The 12538-nt window shown below is 35.4% G+C and overlaps 1 protein-coding gene across 2 annotated transcripts in view; it reads left to right on the forward strand.

Annotated features, from left to right (window-relative positions):
- slc16a2 (solute carrier family 16 member 2) overlaps positions 1–8375 on the forward strand; it is a 37342-nt gene extending 28967 nt beyond the window's left edge. The window contains exons 4-7 of one of the 2 annotated variants that reach the window (XM_052574616.1): positions 299–442; positions 1273–1501; positions 3306–3545; positions 4200–8375. In XM_052574616.1, coding sequence (XP_052430576.1) covers positions 299–442; positions 1273–1501; positions 3306–3526 — 594 coding nt within the window. In that variant the 3' untranslated portion in view covers positions 3527–3545; positions 4200–8375. The other variant, XM_052574618.1, reaches the window with a different exon arrangement.
- Positions 8376–12538: the final 4163 nt, after the last annotated feature.

Consider the following 12538-nt stretch of genomic DNA (forward strand, 5'->3'; position numbering starts at 1 on the left):
ATAGATGGATGGATAAATTAATTAATGGATGGCTGGATGAAATGGATGGGTGGATGGATGAATACATGAATGGATGGATGGATCGATTTGAGTTGGTCTATGAATTAATGGATGGATGGCTGGCTGGATGAATGGGTGGATGAATGGATGGATTGATAGATTGATGGATAATTTCTGGGGTATTTTTGTCATAGTGATCCCCAAACTTTGATCAGTATTGTGGATGGGTGAGTGAATTGACTGATAGATTGGTAGTTCTGAATGTGTGTGTTAATCATCTGACCTGTTTCTATGCCAGATGAACTTTGTGAAGGAGCAGTTTGGAGACACTCAGAGGGAATGGGTGCTGCTCGTGTGTATCGGAGCGTCGTCTGGAGTCGGTCGACTGCTGTTTGGGAAGATCGGAGATCTCATACCTGGAGTAAAGAAAATCTACATGCAGGTATGGATACCCAACATGAGCAACTTACTGTGTGTCACTGAATCATAATTCCATAGCTGGAGAGGTTTCATGCTGTGTAACTATAAACTGGCATGAAAAAATGTCAGGACACTGATGAGGGTCACTACGATGTTACATAACAGTAGCCCAATCAATGGCTTCACTGTTTCTAATGTTCTGTATGTTCTAAAAGTGGATAAAACTTTGAATTAGTTTTTTCTTTACTTCTAGATTGACGTAAAAAAAACAAATTTGATTGATGTCAATATATAATAACTGTTTTCTGAAACACGGCATGCTGTTCCATTCATTACAATGCTGTTTCATTATCCTTTGCAATTTGGTTGCCAGGAAACTTCAGCATAATACCTTTTCTATTAAAGACAATATTTGCTTCTAGCAATTGATTTTCAATGGCATTTTAATATTTCGTGAGAGTGAGTTTTTTTATGAAAAAAATGAAAAAACTTCCACAACATCCAACGTTAACAATATATATTTATTTTTTGCCTGACTTGTTTAAAATATGACATAAATATAAACTTTGCAGTTGTGCTTTCAAGAGCTTGTTGAACATAGTTTAATTTTCCTATGTGAACTGAATATTTCACAATCAATCAAAAAAAAAAAATCATTTTCTATGGTATTTTTTGTGTGGTTTATGTGGTAAAATTCTGATTCTCTAACCAATACCATTCTGTTTTTAATCTCTGAGCTATAGGAAATGGATTGCCTTCATGGTTTTAAGTCTTAAATGTCAATCTTTGGATGTACAGGTAGCTAGCATTAGTCCATGTGCTTAGACAATCTCTGTGTGTCTGTATGTGTAGGTGGCATCGTTCATATTACTGGGTCTGATGTCAATGATGATACCTAACTGCGCCAAGTTCGAAGGTCTGGTGGTGGTTTTCATACTGATGGGTCTTTGTGATGGCTGTTTCATCACTATCATGGCCCCCATCGCGTTCGATTTAGTAGGGCCCATGCAGGCGTCTCAAGCTATTGGCTACCTCCTCGGCCTCATGGCTATACCAATGACAGCGGGACCCCCGATCGCAGGTGAGAAGCTTCATCTTTGCAATAAAACTGTTAACATTTGCTTGCTTGGAATGACACATTTTTTTTGTTTTGGAACTTTGAACTTTTCCTTTAAATGCAATTTAAAAAATATATTTTATAAAAAAACATAGTATATAAAATTCATCTTATATGTATCTTATTTAAAAATGTATATATATATATATATATATATATATATATATATATATATATATATATATATATATATATATATTATATATATATATATATATATATATATATATATACATATACACACACACACACACACACACACACACACACACATACACACACACACACACACACACACACAGTGGCATGCAGAAGTTTAGGAACCCCTTCCCAGAATCTGTGAAAATGTTAATTATTTTCAAAACATAAGAGAGATCATACTAAATGCATGTTATTTTTTATTTATAACTGTCCTGAGTAAGATATTGTACATAAAATATGTTTGCATATAGTCCAATATTGTGGACTATAGTATAGTTGCATATTGTGTTGTGTACTAAATGTAAACATCTTTTATGTATCTTACTCAGGACAGTACTAAATAAAAAATATGCATTTAGTATGATCTCTGTTATTTTGTTTAAATTATTCACATTTTCACAGATTCTGCAAAGTTTTCCCAAACTTTCGCATTACACTGTATATATTTTGATAAAAAAAAAAAAAAAAAAAAAACTAAACAAAAATGCACACACAACAACACAGCAAAAGTGAGCAACTTGTAAAGCAATGTATTTAAAAACATTTTCTATTAATATTTTTTTTTGTTTTGTTTTTACTGAAAAATGTGCACACACATACACATACCTTGCAGATAAATCTGTTGAAAACATAATTTAATCAGCCAGCATGCTGATTTTGGCCGCGTTCCCCAGATAAGACTCACACACATACAGTACAACAGACTAAAAGTGCTTTTCCAGTTTCTGGTACGGTGGACAGGAATGAGATTTATTTCGGAGGGTAAATTCCAAGGTCTCCCTGTGAGCACATTTAGTTTGGACTGTTGACTTAAATGTTCTTGTTCAGCGACGGTCTCCATATGTTTCCAGCTCTGCAGACTCGTTTTGAAGAATTAGACCCACCTGCTCCATTTGTACTCCAATAAATGAACCTTGTACTTTCATGTCTCGAGGTTCATTTACAGAATACATTACCTGTCTGAACTCTGGATCGCTTTCATGAACACAGAGTCTTCATTCGAGAACGTGATGCATCATTTGTAGGCTCTATTTTCAAAGCGTTGCCTTCACAACAGGGGCATTACAACTAGGTTTAGATTGGCTGTCACATACTGTTATTTCACAAACTTGGATCCGCGACCTGACTTCTAAATGTTTATTTAAGTTTCAAGTGATCTCATATCTTATCCAAGTGGGGAGTCTCCGTTGAATTGGATCAGTTCCATTCTTTAGTCTTTTTATTTAAAGTCAACATGAAATCAAAAGACTCCATTTTCTTTCATCCTGCTCTTATGGTGAACAATGAGTGTATGTTATTCAGTAGTAAATCTTTTTTTTTTTCACACACATGCACACACAATTCACAAAGTGCCTGACTCTGATGTGCAAGAGATACATGAAATAAATTATGTAACAAGATTAAGAAATCAATGCACATAAAGCAATGTGTGTGTGTTTGTGTGTGTGTGTATATATATATATATATATTTTATTTTTTTTTCACTTGGAAATGCATCATGCTACAGAAATGAACTGCATTGTTAATGTCTTGTCTCTATGTCTCTATGTCTTGTCTTCTTTCTCAGGACTTCTTCACGACTATTTTGGAAACTATCATGTGGCGTTTTATCTGGCTGGTGTTCCTCCAATAGTGGGGGGTATTGTGATGTTTTTTGTACCTCTGGTGCACCAGCGCATACAGCGACGACTAAAGGAGGCCAACGATCCCAGCATGGACAAGATGTTGAAGAACTGCTCTAATGGAGACATGCTGCCCGGATACACAGACATGGAGACACACATATGAAGCCCACAGCCTCACAAAGGTACTTTATGTTGCATCTTCATAGTATTTTTGGTTCGTTAGTTTTACATTTATTTAAGTATAATTTTTAAACTTATTTCTAGGTTTGAAATCCCATATTTTTAATGCAGTCTCAAATGAGCTCCAGTGTATATATAAAAAAAATAAATTTCATCCTTAGAAATTGTTATGGTTTGCGATTTTTGCTTTTCGACATATATAGATTTTATTTTCTTAAACCTAAGTATAAATATATAGCTTGGTGTTTTTATGCATTTTACACTCATTCCAAAATAATAACTCAAGGCAGTAATCATTGTAATCAATAGATTTTATTTGTGAGATCATGTTCAGCTACTCTTTTTAATAGTGAACTTTTAACTCTTTTTTTAATTGTTGGAATCATCAGTCAACAAAGTTCAGTAAATGTTGATCACAGACAAAAAAAAAAATGCAAAAAACAGTTTCATGCATGCTTTGAAATTTTTGTGGCTTGAGATTTTCTCTTTTCTCTCACTAAAACAGTTAATTTGGGACCCTGACTGTGGACATCTACCGTAGGATTACATTTCTGTCATCTAGTATAGATGAAGGGTTACTCAAGCTTAATATTTGATGTGCGACATGGAAAACAGGCAAAGTACGTGACGTCTGTTGTTCCTCTGTCTTTCTGCAGGGATTTATCTCACCAGCGCTGCTTGTGAGTGTGTGTCAGGATGGTGTGTGATGTATTTCCTCTTTGCTTGGCTCTAATCAAACTCGAGGTCTCAAGGCTTTCCCCCCTGCTTGTTTGCTGTTCTGGAGAGGAGACGTGATCATCCATCAAGATCCCAAACCCTCCTCCTGTGGCCTGCGCTGCCATTTCCACCGGCTCACGAGTGATTGAACAACTTCTGCATGCGGATTTGGGAGAATTTCCGTTTCTCACAAGAATCTGATCGGACGGCTCAGGTAGCGCAGGAGCCGTCAGTTAAATTAGGACAGCAAACGTTTTAGCACCTTTATAAAGGAAACATTAATTTGATGTGAGAGAGTAGCATTTCCAGCACAGAGAAAAGTGCTGTTTTCATTGAGCTTAATAGTTTATTGTCTAGATTATGCAAATCAGATCTGTAATCTTAGGTGTTTTAATAATACGATTAAAAAAAAAAAAGTCCTCCGGAGATTTCGGAAACTTTTAAGAGACAAATCCTTCTTCTTGCACTTTCTGCTGCTGACTTTGATAACCTCGGCCATGATTTTCTTATCATAATGTACCGCAGCCGTGCATCGATTACGAATTATGTAGAAATGAAAACTAAACGAGGAATCATTTTTATGAATTTTTTTTAAAAAGCTAATCCTTTGTCCTTAATAAGATCCGCTAAATTTAGTTCAGTAATCTTCAGCTATGCATTAAGGAGTTCACAAACCGTGCCATGACCATTGAGACAGATGAAAACAAAGGATCAATATTCATAAAGGGGGTGAATCTCGTGAAAAATATAATGAAAAATATGAATATGAACATTTCCATCAAATTTATATAATGCGAAAATACAGTAAAGTAATCATATCCAGTCATATTAATTAGTGTAAATACCATAATGTAAAAACATTTCATTTTGGTACTTTTTGCAAATAATTATTTATGAAATTCACTTGCAGTTTCTGAGTGAAAATAGTTTTAAAGTAAATCCTACATCTTTTAATTCAGTCCACCATTTATGCAAAATATAATTTCTTATTTTTGGGGTAAAATATGACCTAGATATTTCTAAACAATTTTCCTGAGATTCACTCGAGGACAAAATCACTACATCATCGAATTGTTAAAATCTATATATGTCTTTTTTTTCCACATTTGACTCCGATTATTGTATTTTTTTAAAGAAATTATATTTTGATTATATGTGTTGTGTCGCGTTTGCTATATGATAAACAAACCTGGCATTTGAAATTGAGTTGAATGGACTTACGAAGACAATCAAAGCGCGATCTGATCTGAACTGAATGACGACACAAAAAAAAAATTCAGAGTTTTTGCTGAAAGCAAACCAACAAAGTATTACACAAAGTGGGCCATGTTTATGAGTATCAATGAATCAATTACTGTGTGACCTTTGAAGTTGTGCTTATTCTTTTTGATAATTTTGTGTTTTTGTATCGGACGATTATATCAACATGTCTCACATGTTTAGCGAGAGCAGCTTTTCCTGAGTCTCTTCCAAAAACTAGTGAGCTGAAACAACTCATTCAAGTAAAATATTGATGATACATTTACTCTTATAACCTACATTTATGTGTGCATGCTTATCAGAGTGACTTAGCAACATGCTGACATCTAACTATTGAATTCAATTACTGCAAATATTTGCCTGTGTAAAGTGTTAGTGAGCTTAGGATGCTAATTCATGCTGTAGACATCAAGGCAGTGCACTAGTATTTGGAACAGAGCTGTACTCATTCTCTCTGCACTTTCATCTGTCTATTTGTCAACTATTTCCCAGAAGCCCTTTGGCCACCAGTTTCTGTCGTGCTGTTAGGGAGACATGTCCGAATGCGCCAATTAACGTTGTTTCTGGTACATTTTCCTCAGAACTCATCAGATGGCCTGTTTAAAAACAAAAGATGGTCACGATCTTAACCAAACTGCCTCAACCGACCCCGTCCTGCAGGGTTAACCAGGAGACGGCGCTTTTACACTAAAGCAACTAGACCACAAGACACCTCTTCGGGTTTAGGGACTGAGTGATGATGTTATGTAGCGATTAAAGATGCTTGGGGGCAGTCGTGGTCTAATGGATAGAGAGTTGGGCTTGTAACCCAAAGGTTGTGGGTTCGAGTCTCATGTCCGGCATACCTCAGACGCCTGTTTTATGGTTTCAAACTGATAAATATAAGACCCTTGTGCACTTAGTCGTATTGATTTGCCTCCTACAGTGGTTTGTGCAGACCACAGCTGTGTGAATCTTTGCGCCTCGAAGCCACGGTTCCTGTCGTTTATGTCTCTCTACCTGATCTGCATTTGATTATTGGTGCTTATCACATACAGCAGGCCCTGCAAATGAATCCTCATCCTAATGATCATCCTTCCTTAGAGTTTTGGTCATTGCCGTTTCTGACGGCAGAGAGTGATGTGTTTTATATGCGTGAGGAAAAAAGAATGAGAGAGACAGACACATGCAGACTTTAGAAACTCAGGGAGTGCAGAAGTTGAAAATGTTTCATCACCCGTCTGCATATTATTGCACGCTGGATTCATAAAACTGTTATAAAAACACATTTTATTGATAAAGGCATTGGAGTCTCAATAGGTTAATTGGGTCTCAATCTCAAGAGAAAACACACACACACACACACACACACACACACACACACACACACATATATATATATATATATATATAATACGCATTTTGATATGGTAAAGAAAATTAAAATTAAAAAAACTACAGCTAATATGTACATCTAATATGACTTTTCACATTACATTAAGGAGATTTTTTGGCATTACAGTGATAATAATAGTGCAGGTAAATGCTTAATTTATGAAAATGTCATAATGCAAAATTAATTGAGTAAAATTCACACTTGTTACAGATGTTGTTGTCATAGATTCAGACTCCTGCTGTCTGACTCGCGCTGCTTGTGTCTTCCTTTAATCGTTTTGTCCAGTTTCTGCCAAATTCGTAAGTAGGGACTGTGGTTTGTCTGTCTGTCTCTCTCTAGTCTTTTATTCTGGTTTTGCTTTTAATTATTAAGAGTCAGTGCAAAATTCACCCTCTTTTCTTTTTGAATATGTAAGATGACTTGGCATTTTACACTTTTGGCTTGAGTGATACCATTTATATTTTTTAACCTTGCCCAACCAACACACATGATTCAATCAATTACTGCTCAACACTTTTTTACTTCAGAAATATTTTTCCTATCCTGATTCTCTCACTGATCTCACTCTCAGCTATTTCACAATGGTTGTTTTCCTACTAAAATAACGAATGAACACTTTCTTACCTCAGGTCACTGCCTTTTTGTCCCGTCCGCTTGCTGCATTTTTATTTCAAAACACAGTTCAATTTAAAGGTCAGATAACAGATTGATTTATCTGTTTGTGTTCCTGCATATTGCCGAAGGAATTTAATCTAGGGGACGCATTAAACATTATTTTTCTGTAAATGTTGAACTGGTGCGTAAACACAGTAAAGGTCTCTCTAGCTTTCGGATCAATACTTCAGACCGCTCTCTGCCCTTTCTGATGTACCTTGTGCCTGCACATAAAACACTCTAAACTACATCTCCACCAGGCTTCTCAATTATATTGTTTACAGTTGTCAACACAACAAAAACTGTACTTACATTTAAGTACACTTTTCATATATAGTATGTATGCATACACACAGAGTTGACCTCTAGGGGTCGGTGGAAGGGTCAAGCACTTTGACCTCTTGTGTCTGGAGAGTGTCCGTCCCACCTGGTGCTTACATATACTATAGTGACACATGCTGGTAAGCCTGATAACAGGCGATAGGGCTTCAATTATATCTCATATATCCCATAATTATAGTCATATCTCAATCTAGACTACCATAACAGGTCAGTAAAGTCAGTCGTGAAAGCGTCTCTTCTCTTTTTATCTTATTCAACTGTTCTCACTTCACACAACTGTAGAACTTGTTTTCTGAACCTCAATCTTCATCCTCATCCTCCTCATCGTCATGAAATATTAGCAGTTTTAACGAATTATTGAAGCTGAGCTGCTAGAAATGTGTAATTCTGTGTTTATGTGAAAAGTATTTTTTTTTCTCCTGTAATAAATGTCATTTTTTTTGTTTGTTTTCTATTCAGCCAACAATAAACATATTACACACCAGCTGTCACTCCAGATTTTCTTTTTGTCCATATTTGCTCTCAGTTTGGTGATGACTGATGACTGTTAACATGTTGAATGAAATTTTGTTAGAAACCAGGCCCCTCGGTGGAAACAAAACGTACAAAAAAAGTCTACTGTCTACTAAAACCTTACATGTACTTCCAGTACTTGCAGAAGGACTTGTGTATTATTCATATAGTTCTATTCTTGAACAGTTTTTTCCACTTTTTTATCCTATAATCTAGTTACATAACTGTACACGTCACCTAAATATGTGCTTCACGAGGCCTACCTCAGACTCCGGACCAGCTAAAAAAGGGGAAATTAAAATGATTAATGCAATCAGCAGTTAAAACAGGAAAATGTCTGTGGTGGAAATCTGTAATGTTATATACTTTATGATTAAAATGATCTTAGGGATCAGCACTACAGATATATAGCAATGACTGACTGTTCAGATTGTGATGTCCTGGCTGCCATCTGATCTATTTTTGCAGGGCACTATGACCTAAAAACAAAGGTGAGTATTGACATAACTTTCAATGACATACTGAGATTAATAAATATGCCTTCCATTAATGTGTTGTTTGTTAGGACAGGACAATATTTGGCTGAGATATGACTATTTGAAAATTTGAGGGTGCAAAAAAAGTCGTAGTTTTAAGCATTTAAAGTTGTCCAAATGAAGTTCTTAGCAATGCATATTATTAATCACAAATATATGTAATATATTAATGCATTTACAGTAGGAAATTTACAAAATATCTTCATGGAACATGATCTTTACTTAATATCCTAATTATTTTTTGCATAAAAGAAAAATCATTAATTTGGCCCATGCAATCTATCGTTGGCTATTACTAAAAATATACCCGTGCTTCTTATGACAGGTTTTGTGCTCCAGGATCAAAAATAAGCTTGAAATCAGTTTGAGCTGAAATAAGATTAAAATGAAATGAAGTTACACAGTTGCAGACAGGTTTGTCTTGATTGGCTGTGAGGGCCGGAGGAGCGATGGTGTAATAACACAACTGAACCTCCAGAGGGCGCGCACTGTCTGTAAATTCAAGTGAGCTTCGGTCACGGTTATACAATCAATGGTTTAGCCCCTGATTAAAATCAAATAACATATCCAGATATGGGAGCTGAACAAGCAGAGTGACCGTAGCTTGATATTTTAAAAAAAATTAATTTAATGAAGTAAGCACATAGCACAGGTTGTAACAGACAATTCTCTTTTTCATCATAACATCTTTCAGTACTAATACAATTCGTTGACGCCCGTCTTTACCTTCGGACGATTTGTCGCCCCAGTGTTTGGGATTTTACACGACGTCGGAACTGAATGTTTCATAAATAATACAACTTTTGCTTCGGGCCGGTAAGCAACTATATGAACCTTACAAAAACACTCGACCGTGTCTTCCAAAAAATAAAAATAAATAAATAAAATAAAATAAACCTTTGGGGTTTCAATTTAAATTCGATTGTATTGCAGTTATTATAAGCCTATTCCAGAATGACGAAACTCTTCCATCAGTCACACACACGGAAACTCCTGTGTTATGGGTTGTGCTGACAGAGTAATGATGTAATGATGTAATTCCGAGCACATAGAGTCAGTATTATGATGAAGCCTATATATGATGCTGAGTGGCTTTCCACATGAAGAGAAAACCGCATTACTCTGACTCTACACTGAAAATCACTTTTACAGCCCTCTGTGTCACCATGAAAGCGTGAGTTGCACGTTTCACTTTTTTAACAGTTTGTCACCTTATCACTAATTTAAGTATAATTAAGTTTTCTAATGTAATATCTACACACACACATATTGTGTTTCCATGTTTTAAAGGGAAATTCCATCAGCGTAATGGTTTTAAACTGTACAAACTGTATTTTCTATCGCCCTTCACCTAAACCTGCCCCTCACAGCAAACTGTCTGCACTTTTAGATTCTAAAAAAACTTCATTCTGTTTGATTTATAAGCTTGTTTCCTCACACGGACCTAAAAAATGTCCCCACAAGGACAACATTTACTGATATATTATTATCCTCGTAACCCACCAGGTGTAGCCTACACACACACACACACACACACACACACACACACACACACCACCAAACGGAAATACCAAAAGACAGTCATTACAGAAACACAAGAGATGAAATTACATGCCAGTACGGTTTATGATATTATTTCCAGATCTGCTTTATGAGGCTAGCGAATTCCTTGTAAATATTAAGCAAACACAACTTGATCAAGTGGACATAGTAGGCCTGTATGGCAGTGCATCCTTCTTAGTTTTGTTTAAACTTAAGAGCTGGGCAGCCATTTTTAACTTAAATTAACGAGGTTTTCCTAAATAAAACATGAAGGAAAATGTACAGCTAATTTACTTTCATATAGGCTTGAAGATTATTTGTAGTGCAGCATAATGACTGAAATGATTGCAGTCTCTTAAAGTGGAACATCCTTTAAAGCGGAAGAGCCTCCCGTAATTTAAAACACAGTTGGCTCGCTAGGAAAAAATGAGAGGATTGCAGTTGTAAAGAGATTAAGAGCGTAAGACATCAAATCTCCATCTGCCTTTTTAAATGTGTTACTCAGAGCGTCTGGGCCCCCGGATTCAACCGATTTAGTCACTGTTGACTACTGAAACAGATCCAAAACCCATTTTTATATGCTTATGTTAGAGTATGATGGTAGGAAAAAGTAGTAACAGCGTTATTTAATCCATTACTGAGGGCAGTTTTACTCACAGTTAAATAATTGAGTCATGTTTCTTCTGTTCCAGTGATGCTGGTGAGGCATGAAGGATGACATGCTGAGTCACGCTGTCTAAGAATGAGCTCAACATGGGCCCTGCTACAGGATCAATGAAGAGTCAAGCAGATTCTGTCATCTCCACAGAAAAGGTAGGCTTAAAGCTGCAGTAGGTAACTTTTGTAAAAAAAAATATATTTTTTACATATTTGTTAAACCTGTCATTATGTCCTGACAGTAGAATATGAGACAGATAATCTGTGAAAAAATCAAGCTCCTCTGGCTCCTCCCAGTGGTCCTATTGCCATTTGCAGAAAGTCATCCGCTCCCGATAAGAAAGAACCAATCAGAGCTGCGGTCCGTAACTTTGTTTGTGTTCAAAATGTAGAAAAATGTATATAAAAAGCGAGTACCCCATGATTCCATTTTCTAAACCATGTTTTTAGCTTGTCCTGAATCACTAGGGTGCACCTATAATAAGTGTTTATATTGGGACTATTTTAGATTGCTTCGGGGATACCGCGGCAGAGTAACCCAGTACCTTTGTGATTCTTCATAGACATAAACAGAGAGAAGATGTTCTTCCGCAAGACGCAAGCAGTTCTGTTTATTAACCGCTAGAGTGTCAAAAGTTACCAACTGCAGCTTTAAAGGGATAGTTCACCTAAAGATGAACATTTTCTCAATTAATGTCGTTCCAAACCCCTAAGACCTTCATTCATCTTTGAAAACACAAGTTAACTAAGAAATTAACTTTCTGACCCTGCATAAACATCAATGTTAACTACCACATTCAAGGCCCAGAAAGGTAGGAAGGACATCATTCAAATAGTCCATGTGACCTCAGTGGTTTTATGAAGCTATGGCAATACTTTTGGTGCAAAGAAGGCAAAAATAATGATTTTATTCAATAATTTCTTCTCTTCCATGTCAGTTGATGTGCATTCACATCCACGACATAGATATGCATTTTAAAAAGGAATATTTTTATATTTTAAGTTTACAGAAAAGTCTAAAAATATAGACAAACATATAATTTAATATCATTAAATAGATACTAATTTGTATTTCTACTATATTTTATTAATTCATTATTATTATTATTATTATTATTATTATTATTATTATTATTATGAGTGAGAAACACATCCAATCAACTAGAATAATTCTATGCGATAACAAGAGACTATAATATAATATAATATAACCAGCATTTAAAAAAAAATATTTAAATATATAGGCCAATTGAAAAATAAATAAATATATAGATACTTTTAAACTGAGAGATAACCCAGCTTTACAAATGGTTGATTTGAACTTTTCGAACAAAATAAAAAGCATCACTATGATGTTATGTAATATAAACAATAAAGAAACAATAAAATAAACTAAATT

This window comes from Carassius gibelio, chromosome B14 (assembly GCF_023724105.1).
Source record: "Carassius gibelio isolate Cgi1373 ecotype wild population from Czech Republic chromosome B14, carGib1.2-hapl.c, whole genome shotgun sequence".
Taxonomy (NCBI): Eukaryota; Metazoa; Chordata; class Actinopteri; order Cypriniformes; family Cyprinidae; genus Carassius; species Carassius gibelio.